The sequence below is a fragment of the Biomphalaria glabrata genome, chromosome 9, assembly GCF_947242115.1.
Source record: "Biomphalaria glabrata chromosome 9, xgBioGlab47.1, whole genome shotgun sequence".
NCBI lineage: Eukaryota > Metazoa > Mollusca > Gastropoda > Planorbidae > Biomphalaria > Biomphalaria glabrata.
The window spans coordinates 41,914,966-41,932,214 of record NC_074719.1 but is presented as its reverse complement, the minus strand read 5'-3'; the positions used below and the strand labels follow the sequence as shown (position 1 = coordinate 41,932,214).

The following is a 17,249-nucleotide window of genomic DNA, read 5'->3' as shown; positions in this document are numbered from 1 at the left end:
GGATCTGATAGTATAAAGCAGTGATGCCCAAACTTTTTCAACCGGCGGGCCATTTTAATTTTCGACACTCGTGTCATGGGCCACATCATGGAATAAATTTAAAAAATGAAATATCGAATAAACCATTTTAAATAGTTTTATTACAAACTATAATTACAAACCCGAAGCAGTGCTAGGCGATTATGTAAGATCGGATAAATCCGTTTTATCAATGAAAAGTTTGTCTAATCAATGAAGTGCTTGTAAACATTGGGATTGTCTGAATGTCCTTAACACTTGATTTCGGAAATTCATACAAAGTGGTGAAGAAATCTCTTGTCTTCATCGCTCTAAATTTCTCAAACAGGAATGTCTGGCTGTGTAAGTCATTCAGCTCCATTTGCAGATCTTTCGGAGCAGTCCTCAGTGGCAACAGAAAACATTTCAAAATATGCTTCTCTGTCGTTTAGTTTTGAACGGAAATTTGTACCAATATGGTCCAATCGTTTGCAATGCTTTAACTGTTTTTCTCCCCAAGACATATTCTTTCATCACTGCTAAAAAACATTTTTTTACGCTTCATTTCTAATAATATAAAACAACTCTGTAGTTTGCCCTTACGGTGGGCACAAATCTTATCTCTTTTTTCTCGTCAGTCGCTCAACTCACTGAACTAGGCGTAAGTTAGCGATTTTTTTATTTGCTGCTCAAACCAACAATCTACATTCATAATCAGGTTTTTGTTCCTACGGCTCTACCATTTCATTAACGCACAAATATTCAATGGTACGTATTATTCTCTTTGATATCAAATGAACGTTACCAAAATTGATACCGAATTGATGCCCTATATTACACACAACCTGTTTAGAGCATGACTTACAAGACAGCAGCGGAATTATCCAAGAACCTAAAACAACTGTCAACACTTGTCACCGAACAAAATAAACGTCGTGTTCATTATAAAAAAAAAAATATGAATATTAGAATACATTAGATTAGAATGAAATCCATCCAAGAAAAGTCCTAACGTATCAAAAATACATTTTTCAACCTTTTTAAAAATGTTCTTCACTTTGTACCGATGTTGAGGCGGGCCGGATGGAGCCACGTCGCGGGCCGGATCTGGCCCGCGGGCCGTAGTTTGGGCATCACTGGTATAAAGACTTTGTGAATGATGACGTTATTATTGGCTGAGATCGAAAATGGCTTTGGCGACTCTGGGAAGTACAAAGGGAACAGTAGCGTGGCAAAAAGCTCGTGGAGGGGATCCAAATGGGATGGTTCAGCCCTTTTTGCGAAGAAACTAATAGATAAATGTGGGAAAAAAGCTATATTTAGCAAATTTACAATCAGCAAAATAAATAAAAAATCCTTTTTTAAGAAAAAAAAACTTTTCTAAGGAAAAGAACTCTGCAATTGCAACAATTTCTTTAATAAATGGAAGTTGTTTCCCCATATTCGATATCAGGCAAAATAACTAGTTACCAATAATTAATTGACTAATTTTTAATTTTTTAATAGATTTATGTTTTGTTAGGTACAATACATAATTGTTTAAATGTTTAACTTGATCCGAGGATGGCTGTGGGAGAAATAACGTGTTCAGTTATCTAAGGGGAAGAAACCCTACATATTTAAACGTGTCTGTGAATACTATAGGATTAATTTCTCTTGTTGGTATCTAACAAAATTACTAATTACCAGTAAATAATTGACTAATCTTTTTTTTTTCATTGATTTTTTTATTGTCTATGTCAATGAATAATTGTACAGTTTACACTTGATCCGAAATTGGGTGTGGGAGAAATAACGTGTACAAACTTTTTACCAGACAGGCAGAGTTGATATAAGACAAACCTATGTATGTATCACCTATTAAAGTATCACTTATCAATAGTGTCTTTACACTCAATTCAGTAACAGCTTCTTACAAGATAACACACAATACTCCAAAGACAAAAATAAAATCTAATACAATACTCAAAAAAACATAAAGGCGCATTTCTCGTTCCATATGCAAGGACAAATTAATACAAACGCTCCTTCTTCCTTAGTGCTATTAGCACATGGAATGGGTTGCCTGAGCCAGCCAGGAAAACCAGTGACTTGGCAGAATTTAGGTCATTGGTTAATATGCATGACTAAATGCATGACGCGTAGGACGTAATCACTTTCTTTTTTGAAGTAACGTCTGTATTATATGGCCTTTCAGTGCCCGTGGCGAAATGTGCCCATTCATGACTACTTCACTGAAAAGGATAAAATTTTTCCTTTCTTCAGTGTCGAAGAACGGAGTCACCTTGGCTTGCCAGAGTTGGGACCAAAACTGTCTCTTGAGAATTAGCGAGAAATAATCAGGACATGTCAGTGACTGTTATACCAATATTAATATGTGACTGAAAGTCAGGAATGCTAGAATCCCTTTTCAAACTACTGACCTGAACATTGATGACTTTTGGGAGGGGTTGCCTGGTGTTGGCGCCTCCTTCGATGGCCACGCCCAGCGTCGGCTTGCTTCGGTAGATGTAGACCACTTCAAGAGGGATGTCCCCATACCGCTCTGCAGCTTTCTCTTTAATAATCTCAACCTTGAGGAGTAGAGAAAAAGACAACTATTAGCCTAAACATATTGTGTAATATTAGGCATGGGCGTAGCCAAGGGGTTCAAATCCCCCTCCCGAAATGAAATCCCCCCTCCCCCGCAGGGTGGGGCGGAATTTAGCGACTGATTTTTATATTAAAGAGGAGGTTTTATCGTAAATTTCGGAGGGGGTTTAAAAATCAAAACCCCCCTTAGCCATGCTCTTGGAATTTGGAAATTGTCGTTTACATTATTTTTGCTTGATTTGTTTTATAGAGGAGCTAGATTTAACTGCAAAACCCCCGCGATTTGTCTAAAAAAATCTGATCCTTCGAAATGTAACGCTAGTTTTAGCAAAAAAAAACAAACAGCAACACACAACAATATTTACAACCTTATCTATTATATGTGAAGAAAATGTGATTGAATCAGACAAACATAAAAAATGATGATTTCTGTGAACGAACTTTGGCGCGGCTTGCAGACGACATTTCATCCTTCTTTCTTAATCTACCCAGCATACAGTTCGCACTTGTCAGAAGTCCATTCACAGTCAAAGTTGAAAGTGTTCCGGAGACAGAAGAGTTTATTGAACTCATTAATACTAGTACAGCGAAACAGATTTTTTCTCAATGTCATTTACACAATTCTGGTCTTATGCCTTTTTTTGTACGTATTGCGCCTTCTTTCATTTCCATGAACATATTTTTGCGAAACGTGTTTTTCCCAGCATGTTATCAAGGCATTACAGAAGTAAACTTGATACAGAAGAAGACATTCGTTGTGACTTTGTCTGCACTGAGAATTCCTGATCTAATGAAACAGAAACAAGTTTGATCTTCGTACTTTTTGCATATTTTCTATTTTGTAGCGATGTAGTTTACCGTGGTAGTGACCATGCTCCACCATGCTTTTCAAATTGTCACCTAAGCATAAAATATGTTGAAGATGCACTAGACAAGTTAACGAATGCAAGTTAAAATGGTAAAATCTGATGTATTTGAAATATAATTATTAGGAGAAGTATATGTCTAACCAAATAAAATGACATATGTGTATGATATTTAGGCTTGTGAACAAAAATAACTTTACGGTTGTGTGTGTGTGTGGGGGGGGGTCGTTGCATTGTGGGGAATCGTAAAAAAAGGGTCGCCGAGCTAAAAAGGTTGAGAACCGCTGGCTTTTGTGGAGTTTTGTAGACTTTATTTCTCCCATTGTCTATTTTCTGGTTAAGTTGAAACTTTGCACAATTCTTGTTGAATATATAAAACAATGGGAAAATAAAGTTAACCAATAAATCATAATTAATTAACTAACAATAGATTATAAAACCTACTTTAGCAAGTAAGCTCACTGGCTAAGCTATCTCACTGGCTAAGCTATCTCACTGGCTAAGCTATCTCACTGACTAAGCTATCTCACTGGCTAACAGGTGGGCCTTCCATCGTGGAGGTTAACGCTCAAATTCAGACTGAAGCAATTTTTAAAAAACTATTTTTTGAAACGACAACACGGAATCCTTCTCCCTGATGGCAACTAACCATATAATACAATACATTTTTTTAAAAAAAAGAAACTAACTATGCAATGCAGTGTATTTAAACGGTAAATAGAGTCTAGTCATCGTGAGGAAAGTGTCCAAACATGATTTAGATATACAAAGTTCTTCTATAAAACTAGGATTTTGATAAAAAGAAAATTGTGGTTGCAACTTTCCAAGTCACATTTTTTTTCTTTATTTGTTGAAGGCGTTAGCGCGCTGCGTAACTTCCGTTTATTTGAAAGACCTTCTCTACACACGTCATCAAACATAGTTTAATATAAACGGTCAACATGAGCGCTGTCAAGTTGACCTTTTCGTGTAGGCAGACGTCAATAACTTGTGCGCGTGTGGTGAGGATTGATAGAGCGTCTATTAACTCTTTCTCTCCGTAATTATTTACCACATTCTGGATGAATCAACGTTGGTATCGTCAGTTAGGAGAGAAAGAGTTAATAGCAACCTTTTGGTTTAACCAGATTTTATTTTTTAGCCCAGGTTTCATATTTCGCAAAACAATAAAAATATACTGTTACGTTTCTCTCTTCTAATCAGGCCTTCTGTAAACACTGCTAAACACAACACACCAAGAACATGACAACAAGAGCTCCAAATAATCTGGTACTTTAATAAGGGTCAAATAAAACAGCCAATACGACACAATTGGCAACTCAATCAACTACTACAACGTTAGACTGTATATCACTGTACTAAACTCATAAACTCTACTGTCTCTTCCTGGACTCGTACGTTTCACTAGAGGACTGCACCGGAACCGACTTCGTGGCTGACTAACAGTCCCGGTATCCGGTCTTGAACTGCCGCTTTCCTACACACTGTGTCTCTGGTCCACGCAGGCCTATGGTCAGATGACCATAACACGAGCGCTACTCACGTGCAAAGTTCATGCCAGTACTGTCCCTTGCCTTTCATTATAGCACGCTAAACTGTATTACTGGCCTGTGTCACATATGTCAGCTGATCACACACAGTTAACCCTTTTGAGTCGCGAATAGGGTTATAACAATATATATATAATTTAATATAAAGAAATATACAGATATATAAAGTTTCCCTTTAAGACCTTGCGATCTATAGAGCAGACGATGTAAAGGTCAACTGTTTTTTTTTTTGTGGCCCAAGGTTAACGAGTATGTCATCCAGCTAACAAAGTGACTAACCTCCTTTGCTTTTTGCCAGGTACACATTAGAGCCTCAGTTTTGAAATGTCTATAAGGATTGTAAAGATAAAACGTATGAAGAACATAGACAGACATACAGACAGTCAGACAGACAGAAAGAAAAGAAAGATAGATAGATAGATAGATAGATAGATAGATAGATAGATAGATAGATAGATAGATAGATAGATAGATAGATAGATAGATAGAATGCTTTGTATTCGGGCATAAATCAGTATTTACTACAGAGTAGACTATCTTTTGAGGCCATGGCCACTGCCTCTTCCTAAAACTTATAGACCGATTTCAAAATTCTACTTATCACAAATTTACTTTTTATAGTCTTTTAGAAGTTTCTTTGAAAATTTGACTACGCACATGTTAGTTAGAGAAGGAAAATATCTCATTTTAATATTGAATGGCGATACTCAGACCAGCAACACTTTAAAACAGTGTTTCCCAAACTTTTTCCTTAATGGAACACTTCGCACATTCTAAGTATTTAACGGAATGATTATTTTTTTAGAGAGATTAATTCACGTGGTGGCCTACTAGTTAATTATTCCAGTTGTTCGTGAAACACTTATTCGGGTACCGCGGAACACAGTTTGGGAAACACTGTCTTAATACATAATCAAGCACCAAGGTGAAATGCTTTAATTCAACATACTCACAAACAGAACACAACATAAAGGGTTCTACCTTGATCTGATCATCTATCACAGCTAATTCCACAGGTGTGTACACAGCCGGCCTGGGAAGGCGGAATCCCTTTTGACCTAGACAGCCGTCCATCATCCAAATCCAGCCTTAAGAAATGTTTGAACCTCATCCAAGAAGTTTCAAATAAAAAAGGCAACAATTTCTGTGTGTTTCGACCAGCCAGTTTATTGCTACTAGATCTCACTTCTTTAAACTTTTGCACATGAGAATTCAGCAGTAACTAAACCTGAACGTTTCCGGAGTTTAGAAATAAAGATCCGTACGTTCTGGTTCGAATCTCATGTCGAATGTAGTCAGTGTTTGAACTCTGAATGAAGTCCGAGGTGCATACACAAAACACGACAGTTTATCACTGATAAATAATTTATACAAGAAACAAGCAAAATTAAAAAAAATTTTTTTATAAAAATCAAAGCTTATCTACGGGAAATAACCGAAAAAAAAACACAGTTGTAAATCTCAATATTGCAGGAATAATCTCTATTTTTTCTATATAAAATACAATAAATAATTACCACTTATTGATTAGCTAATTAGTCTACTTTCGATGCTCCGCCCTACGTGGTGTTGACTATGGATAATTATGCGAAATGTTTGATCCAAAAAGGAAGTTGGGAAAATTTGCATGAAAATGATACACTATGAAATATGCTTTGTTTATATGGCAGTCAATTCAAGAAGGGGAGGAAAAGCAGTTGTACAATTTCAGGAAATGAATTATTGTTCTTTTAGAGCTAGAAGAACTGCTGACGTAGAAACACATCGGAATCGCGTCTGGTCAAAGAATTCTGGGACAGAGGCAAGTTGGGTGCTCTTCAACTTACGTTTTAACAAGGAAGCATCGAAGCTCAACTTTCAAAACGAAACTTAATTAGTGGCAATTAAATCTCCACGTTGTCACATTGTCAATTAAAGGTTTCCTAAATTGATATTGACACTGTTATTGATTCATGCCATTTTTTTTTTAGTAAACACATTGTGTCTCGTTTTGGGTAACTTTTGCATAACTTTTGAAAGTTAACAACTCTATCATACTCTAATCTTTCTATGACTACTTGATCTTATTCATAACGTTGTTTACCAACTTCTCGACTCCAATCATTGCGCTCATATTAGTTAACTATTTCCCTTCATTGTCATCACATATAAAAGTCACATTTAATATAAAAAAAGTAAATGATCCAGTTTCTTTATCTTATCTTATCGTATAGAATAACTATAGATAACAGGCGTTATTTCAAATTAGATCTTTTAAGATACAGACGTTACTTCAAAAAAGAGGATGATTATGTCCTACGCGTCTTGCATCTAGTCGTGCATGTTAACCAATGACTTAAATTCTGCCAAGTCACTGTATTTCTGGTTGGCTCAGGCAACCCATTCCATGCTCTAATAGCACTAAGGAAGGAGGAGCATTTGTAAAACTTTGTCCTAGCATATGGAATGAGGAATGTGCCTTTATCTTTGTGTCTTTCTGTCCATTAGGACTAAAACAGAAAGATTTGTAAACTCCTTCATTCCACTTTCGGTCAGAGTGTTACAAGATCATCTATCGTCATCGAGAAGTACATAGAAGTCTATTTATAAAGCGCTGGTTATGTGTTTCGTGTATTAATGTTGTTCGTATTTGCATCTATATTGTTATTGTACAGTAGTTACGCTGAGCTTGTCAATTGTAGTCAAACTGAATTTCCATGTCATGGGATCTATAAAAATTATCTTATCTTATCTCTTCTGAGTATTTTATTAGATTTTTTTTATTTGACGATTATGGTTCAGTGTTTTATGTATAATGGCTACTCAGTCTCTAAATTAACTACCTTCTTGATCTCACTCAATCTCTAGGTGAACTATCTTCTAGACACCATTCCTCAAAAGACCGTATTTATGAAGGACACGTTCATGACTGATGTGGTATAGAGAAGAAATATGAGGGAGTTTCGCCGGTATGCTCGGACATTGGCCTCGCTTCTAATCCAAGCGCATTGGGATTTGAGCCGTCGGTAATAGGGAAATAATTATTTACATCAGCTTGGATCGTTCCCAGGCTGAATTCTGTTCATACAGACAGATGGAGGCAGCTTCCATAGTTCTAGAGTTCCAAGGAAACTTAAACTCAACTCTTGAAACAATTACAAAGAAGAAAGATCCCACTTATAGCTCTCTAAATTATCTAGCTTCTTTATCGCATTCGTATCTCTAAGTTAAACATTTACTTGATCCCAGTTAAAATTCTTTAAACTAACTAGATTTAACTAGTTCCTTAATCCCACTCATAACTATAAGTTAAATAGATCCTTAATCTCACAAAATAACTGTAAGTTAACTAGTTTCTTGATCCTACTTAAAACTATAAGTTAATTAGTTCCATGATCCCACTTATAACTATAAATTAACTAGTTCCTTGATCCCAATGTGATAGGCCTTGCCCTAGGTGTTGTTGATAGCTGTCTGACTTCGACTTCATAGGGTTAACGTGATATTATAGACAGAGACGCGACCGTGGCCTTTTCAATATTAAACGTCATGTGAGTATATAACTGTTTGGACTTAAGTCTTTTCTACTTGCTGAATGTGTAGGTCTTGTTTACTTGTTAGTTATGTACATCGAATACACCCGTACAAAAAAAAACCCAGACATCTCCAGAGTAATCTGTCGAAGTCAGACAGCCATCAGCTACTACAAGGGTAAGGCCTATCACACCACACATAACTAAACGATATCTAGTTCCTTGATCCACACATAGCTATTAGATATCTAGTTCCTTGATCCACACATAGCTCTTAGATATCTAGTTCCTTGATCCACACATAGCTATTAGATATCTAGTTCCTTGATCCACACATAGCTATTAGATATCTAGTTCTTTGATCCACACATAGCTATTAGATATCTAGTTCCTTGATCCACACATAACTATAAGATATCTAGTTCCCTGATCCCACACATAACTATAAGATATCTAGTTCCTTGATCCCACTCATAACTATAAGTTAACTAGTATCTTGATCCCACACATAATTATAAGTTTACTAGTTACTTGATAATAATAATCTTTATTGTCCGTATGGAAATTAGTCTTACAATTTGTGCATTACACCAAGCAAAAAACATTATAACTATAAGAAACCAAAATGTACATTCACACCAGATCACACACATAAGTTAACTAGTCCCAAACTCATAACTAACTCCTAAGCCTTACTCATAACCCTGTAAGCTTACCATTTCATAATTTAATTGATTTGTTGTTTGTCTGTTTGTATTTTTTTCCAAATGAAATATTTCCATAAAAAACTACACTGCTTTGTTTTTTTTTCTTTTTTCGCCCCTGGCAATTGTTTTTAATCACATGTTAAAGTCATCCAATCAGAATCATTGTAACTGTTTTTACTGACTTGGTTGGAAATTTTTAAGCAGATCTAGATCTATGTGGTATCGATTGTTTTAAGAGTTTAAAATAAAAAACATTCCCAAGGGAGGTGAAGAGTTTTTATGTTTACTTGAAAAGTATAGGAAAAAAAGATTTCTTTCACAATAAATGCACTGTTCGTTCTTGTTCCCCAGGCTGAAATCTGTTCATACAGACAGATGGAGGCAGCTGCTTCTACTGTTTTTATCAAGTAATATAAAGTAATACTTCATGTTTACTTTAAGGATTACATTTAGTGGAAATTTTCGTTACAAATTAAACAATGTGATATACGCTAAATTGAAGTTCAATCTCAACAACTGAATATATATAAGAAAAAGACGCTACCAACGGAAGAGCTTCAGAAATTTAATTCTTGAATATTAAAATAGTGCACACAAATTGTCACACACAATTTTAAAGCATAGCACTTCCTTTAGTTTGTTACACCGGATACGCCAAAAAAAAAAAGCTAGCTATTTATAGTTTCCCATCTTTATTTAGGCTTGTACTAGACATTGGTGTGAGTAGACCGAGGTTGTTTTTATTGTACTTTATTTTTTAAATGCTAAGAAAATGTTTGCGCGAAATGGGCCACAGAGACAGATGGCCTTTACATCAACTGCCATATTAATCGCAATGTCTGAAAGGGAAACATTGTCTTAGAGTGACTTAAGTTTTATACATAAATAGATCTTATACAATCCACTATCCATTAATAATTAAAATAATGATGGACATGGACTCTTATTAGGCACGATCGTGCGGTATGCGCCCTGGATAGTCTTTCTTTCGTCTCGATGGTACCAGGTTTATACCCTATACCCCCCCCCCTTTCCCGTCGTCCAGCGGGAGGTTCGGACTAGGAAGTAGATTACCTAGACTCTGAAGGAACATCCGAAACATGTAAAACATTTTAAACAAATTCAAACATTTTAAAACAAGTCAAAGACCAAAAGAAATGTGTCGCATAATTATCCAAGTAGAGATAAACAATAATTGGCCATTGACGCCCTCTATGTGTTGAAACAATAATTGGCCCTTGACGCCCTCTATGTGATGAAACAATAATTGGCCATTGATGCCCTCTATGTGATGAAACGATAATTGGCCATGACGCCCTCTTATGTGATGAAACAATAATTGGCCATTGACGCCCTCTTATGTGATGAAACAATAATTGGCAATTGACACCCTCTATGTGATGAAACAATAATTGGCCATTGACACCCTCTATGTGATGAAACAATAATTGGCCATTGACGCCCTCTTATGTGATGAAACAATAATTGGCCATTGACGCCCTCTTATGTGATGAAACAATAATTGGTCATTGACGCCCTCTTATGTGATGAGTTATATCGTGTTGTTAACGGAACTCGACTGTAATATTGTACTCATCAACCCTTTCTCTTCGAATTGACGATACTGTCGTTGATTTGGCCTCATTAAATTAATGATTAATTTTATAAACTTTATTTTTGTTATATAAATATAAAAAGAGCATGCCTTCCCCTTTAACTCTACACCAACTAAAACATTTTCTGATAACAAACGACAAAGCTATTGACGCTTAATCATAACAGGGGAGTGAACTAGTATTGAGCAAAATGAAGAAATTCACCGAAACGTGGAAAAATAATTACGGAGCAAAAGAGTTAAAAAGATAAGGATCAAGGAGAACTATTACCACTTAAGGTTACGTCAAAGTTTCTGCATTATCACATTGTCGCGCTCACTATGCACACAAAAGTCCAACAGAAATATAACCAAAGAGATGGTGAACGTGAAATTCACTGGTATCTTTGTCTCCTGTTACATCCCGCTCTGCTAACATATCGGTGACGGACAGAGCTGGTGTATATGTCACACGGTCCTATTGACATGGCAGTTTGTGAATACCGCTCGCTGACACGTCAGAGACAATAGAAGAGACAACAGGTCTGGAGAGCGGAGTGCTCGCTGTCAGATGAGCACACTCACACAAGGCAAGTCACTCACGCGCCATCCTCTATGGAACGACTGTTGTTGGAGCGTGAGTATTGAACGCACGCGCCTAATGGAGGGGGGAGGGGAGGTGGTGGAGAGAGGAAGGAGGAAAATCTCGAGAGGGGGGGGGGAGGGTGCAAGGTGGGAGATGATTAGTATTGACTGAAAGGGTGTGGCAGTTATTCTGATATACATAATAAATATAAATATTGTTTATTGATCTAAAAGAGGACAGGAGAGGTGTAGGTCTTACACTCGATACACTGATGCATGTGATATGAGACTCTTTAAGTTTGACGCCAACAGTTGGAAAGAAACAAAGCTACAACAAAATTTAAATAATACTATTTTTAAAACAAAGCGTACCTTGAGTAAAGGGAGACCATCGTTCAATAGCTGTATATAATTCAATATTGCAAGTTTTTTTTTCTCCCCTTTTCTATATAAAACCAGAGATTCATTAACTAATTGGTTAATTTTTTTATATTAATTCACGTGTTGTCATTGACAATGAATTGCTGCAAAATGTCAGCTTAATCCGAGAATGGGAAGTGGGAAAAAAAACTGTGTAAAGGAATCCACCCTGACAGACGGACAGACGGAGTGAGTTAATATAAGCCTTCTAAATAGCACAAAATATGTGTCCTGGACTGCAGACGATAAACACACTAGAAGTAGGGAGAAGGCTGAAAACACTGCGGTGTCTGGTTATTACAAATGTCTAACATGTCACCGTCAGACAAAACTAAATTATTACAAAATCTTGAAAAGGTAATGAATTCATCTTTGTATTCAATGATTGTCAGCAACAAGGTTTATAAAAATTAGTATTTAGGTAAGCAAGGGGTAGGATATAAACACACGTTAAACGAATTTATCATAAGATACAAGATCAAGTGACAACCCATGTAAATGTGTTTAAAAACTTATGTAGTAAATTGTTAGGACACGAAGTAGGAATTTGGCGCGAAGAGTTGTTTGCTTCATTAAAGGGTTAAAGGTTTTGGCTTGGCGACAATGGCATGACAAATAAAAAACTGAACTAGAATTTGTTGTGTAACGAAAGTAAATACAGACTACTTTTGGTGAGAGACATGGCTTTACTTCTCTGATAGGGAAATATTTAGCTGGACGATGTACGACGCTTCTCCTCGTTGTCTATTTTGTGTATTATTTGACATCGTATGTCAGCGTTGAGTATTTCCTGGATTGTTGCCCTTTAGCCTGTGCTAGTTGGTGAGTTCAGTTTGGATGTACCTTACACAAGACACAACGAGGAGGCGCCTAACAAAGTGCATAAAGTTTGGGTTAGAGTTAGGGTTCAGAAAGTATGTATGTATTTTAGAAATGTTGTTGTTGTTTTGTTTTTGTTTTGTTTTGTGTAGATCTACGTGCTATTACATATGCCCAATAATTGCTTACTTTCGTTTCCGACAAAGATTATGACTCACGACGCAGAGAGGACGATGGAACAGTGGAACGCATAATAGAGTTTTACTGGCCACAAGGGAAGGATCTGAGAGGGAGAGAGAGAACCTTTAACGTCTAGTTAATTCACTGCTCATATATATACATATATACACACATACAAACACACACACAGAGACACACACTCAGACGCGCACACGCACACACAGACACACACACAGACACACACACACTCAGACACACACAGACACGCACGCACACACACAGGCACACACACACAGACACACACACAAATCACACGTTATGAAAGAATGAAACCAAAAGTCAGAAGAGTGAATTAAAAAAACGAAGAAATTAGCAGACGATCTTAAACTGGGCTTGGCGCGTGGTCACTTGGAGCACTGCTGAGTAATGAGTTAATGGTTTATTTTAAACAAAAATACTGCATTTCAAGTGATACACTTTGAAGTCAGTGAAGCATCGGGAGTATGACGTCAGTGGCAGTTTTCATAAACCACTTATATATATATATATACTTTCAACTCTCACTCTCCATTTCTCTTTTCTCTCTCCCCATCCCACAGTCACAAATGCAGATATATTTCGGTTTTAAAATTGAAACGTTATTTAAAAGCACTTAAGACAAGCCAGGCCCTTTCCCTATATTAGATCTACTATATAGTTATGGTATATATCTGGCATTTTTACCATTTCCAGTTTTCCCCGGTCGTAAGCTCACCTGCAACCAAAGTGATTATCATGTGGTTTTGTGTGCTTTAGAATAAAAAGTTATGGAAGATAACTCACGGGAAGGTTAGTGCGAGTTGTGGAACTTTTGCCAACCGTAATCCTTGTGACGTTTTTGTAGGTTTCCACCATGCTGCTGCCTGCACTTGATCCATTGGTAGGAGACTTGGTGTTTCTGAAAGGCGAACAGTTTAGAGATAACAAGCAAAATATTATTAAAAAAAACAACAACAAAGCGTACATATAGGGGAAGAACTGCGCGCTTTAAACTATATCTACCGATAATGTGCTAGTTATTCCCCCTTATTAGAGATCAAACAAAATAATTAATTAAAAATAATTAATTGACTAGATAGATAGAATAAATAGATGGATAGATTTTAACATTTTAATCGGCCCCCCGAAAAGGGAATAGACGCTATTCGTTTTGTATGGTCTGTTTGTCCGTGCGTCCGTCCGTCTGTTCCATTTAGATCTCGTAAACTATAAAAGATATTGAAAATCCGACATCATGATATTTTAGACATTTCAGAGTTCTGATGCAAGGGCTACTTTTTTATTTTCTGAAAGCGAAAAATTTAATTTTTAAAATAAACTGTTTTTTTTCATAAAAATACACCACTTTTACAACTATTCACTATTAATAGTAACAAACACAGGAGGCTATTTAGTAAGGGAGGCTAGCACTAACCACATTTTTAACACATTTATGCAAACGGTTTTAGACTTTTCTTTGTTTATACAAATGTATTCATAAGTTGTAAGTAGGTTGTGTCGTACCAACCATAATACTACACTACAGGGATACAGTTTCGTTTTTAAAAAGAGAACAAATCTATTTAATACGCATACAAGTGCAACATAATGTAAAACAACAATTAATAATTATTATCGCGTGAACTGCAGGGCACCACACATATAGAGAAACTTTTCATTATCCATTCTTCTCTGTCATTTACCTTTGATAGAATTTCATTCTGATATTCTTTCTGGAAATATCAAAGTCTGACTTTTTACTTGCCTGGGTGAACCATTTCAGGGGCCGATTTCGAGTTTGTGTTTCTACACAAACTGTCTTTGTAACTTTTTTTTTTACTTTTAAAATCCATAATATATCAATGTTTCCGTATTTAATACACCGGTTACACAGTAACTCACCTTTGCACAAAGCCCTAACATCTCAGTTTAATGGATGACAACGCTTACTGTTAACTTATACCTAGATCTACCTGCTATTGACGTGAAACGTAGAAAATTGTCGGTGGCCTTCTGGTGAAAACTCTTTGTCATTACTGATGGGGACGAAATCGTTTGATGCTGACGTCACATCACGTCTGCTCAGAGACGCTGCCACAAGCGGAGAGTTGTCGGAATTGATTTTGATGAAGGGTACTGAGATGGTGGTGCTGTGCTTATTGGCTTGAGAGGGCAGCTTTTTGGAACCGGTTTTGGCCGGAGAAGAGAAGAGTCTTTGTTTTTTGGGTTGATTGGCTGGATCTTCCACGGAAGGTTGTTTGTGGTTTGCCGGTGAGACAATTGAAGTCTCCAGGACGTGTTGAGTGGACCTCTGCGCGTGGCTTGAGATTCTAGGCGTTACAGACGGCTTGACGCTCTTCGGCTTAGACCGGCCCTCAATGTCGACTTTCAAAGAGTTTATGCGCTCTTCCCTTGCCGAGGATGGGGGAGAGGGTGGTGGGGGCGGGGGTGGCGGCGCCGAAAGTGAAAACGTGTTCTGTATGATGGTCTGATGACGCTGCGGAGGTGGTCCAGGGTTTCCATTGATGGTGATGTAGCTGTCTGTGTTTCTGAATCTCACCGAGTGCGACGCCGGTGAAATTTGAGACACTTTGTTTTCAGCTTGATTCCCTAGCCTGATCGAGGAAGCACCCTCGAACTGCGTCTTTAATGAAACATCCTTTTTTCTGGACTGACTTTCTGATGGCGTCTCGGCGTGAAGTTTATCGACTCTTGTGTACTGCATCTTATTGGTTTCAATTTCTTTATTTCGAGCATTTTCGACTGTCACGCTGATTGGAGAAATGTTTATTTGGCTTCCTTTATTCCCATCGTCCTTTTCGTCAGACGCCAAACGCGAATGACTTTGGTGTGAGTGAATTTCCCGCTGCCTGGTTTCGGTTTCACTACGAGTGCTGTGCACTTCCGCCACGTGCTCAATGACCCGGAAATGATCCTTCTTCTTGATATTCAACTCATTGGCAGACTTTGAAGCCTTCATATTTGAAGTCTGCTGTCTGGGCATTAGGCCGTTTTCAATTACGGGATTAGTCTTTTTGCTGTAGTTAAGATGGTTGGTTATTTTCTCAAGAGTGCTGGACCTGTGTTTGTGTCCATCCTGTTGAAGACAAAATAAATATTTATTCGGATGCCCGGGCTTTCTGTGTCACATTTATACCTCCAAACAAAGAAGATAAACGTGATAGATCTTAAATGAAATAGTGACGAATCAATGCAGAGAGAGATAGACAAGCAAGCAGGCAGGCACACAGACAGACATTTCCCGACAAAATTATGCAAGACAACATAGCGTGGACTAATATTTGATGTGTATAAAAGGTACCGGATTATTAGTTATTTAATGTCCTGGGCAGCATTTTTGTTGATGCCTCTATCTTTTTCAATATTAAGAGAGCTGAAAGTATGCCATATTTGCAGAGAACGAGAGTACTTTAAATTTTATAGCATTCCCCTTTTTCACCAATGTTTAAAATGCCTAACTTTCTAAAAAAAAAAAGGGGATTTTTAATTGTGGGTTAGATAATAATGATGTGTGTCGTACAGTGTGCTATCGTCATAGTGTATGCACTAGCGTAGCAACCATGGAGCGAAGGGGTTCATTGCGCCCAAGCCCAGGACCACTAGGGGCCCAAACGGAGTTATGTAAGGAAATATGGTGACAATAAGAGTTTGAAATGCATCACATTATGACATTATTTTAAATTAAATCATGTTCCTTTTTCTTAAATTCCATTTCTGGTGTCCAAGCAAAATAACAAATCCATGTAAATCTTATTACTGTAGTTTGTAATCAATTAAAGGAAGATAACTCTTAAATTGTCAATACAGCGTTTCATTTAAATCTAACGTGTTAGATTTTTGTAGTTCAATAATAATAATAATAACAATAATTACGTGTAAGCCTACTCATTGTGAAAATGTTCTATATGAGGTATAATATTTGCTTTTGTTTTGGTCAAGTGTTATTTATTTCTTTAATATTACAATGAATATTGTCTAGTTAAATTGCTTGAATAAATTGTACGAGTAAACAGTAAATTTAAAGTTGTAATTAGTTCTGGACATTTGGTAGGAAAATTCATAAATAAGCTTATTACCCTTCTGGTACTCTATTGCTCAAATTGATAGGGCAAGAGGCTATTAAGGCTTCAATGGCTAGCCTCATGACTGTATTGAGTCTGTCTCCTGATGAAGTGGGTTCTCTCTATAGATTCGAGAATCCTTTCATCTGGTTCTTAGTTCCCAATAGTCCAAGGGTGAGAGCCCGTATTCTAGGAAAGACCTTTGGGACTGAAAGCACCCTCAAAGTTGAAGTTTTAACCATTGAGGATGAAAAAGTAAAAATTACACTGCATTGGGTGGCACCCACTATTGTAAAAAACAAAATCATTGAGATTTTCCAATCTTTC

The 17,249-nt window shown here is 36.9% G+C and overlaps 1 protein-coding gene across 1 annotated transcript in view; it reads right to left on the bottom strand.

The window, feature by feature from the left end:
* Positions 1-17,249, bottom strand: part of LOC106062527 (whirlin-like) — a 52,502-nt gene that overhangs the window by 5,605 nt on the left and 29,648 nt on the right. Inside the window, exons 14-16 of the mRNA XM_056042633.1 lie at positions 14,814-15,937; positions 13,645-13,759; positions 2,421-2,570 (exon numbers count right to left, since the gene is read on the bottom strand). Of these exons, the coding sequence (XP_055898608.1) occupies positions 2,421-2,570; positions 13,645-13,759; positions 14,814-15,937 (1,389 nt within the window). The remainder of the gene's footprint in view (positions 1-2,420; positions 2,571-13,644; positions 13,760-14,813; positions 15,938-17,249) is intronic.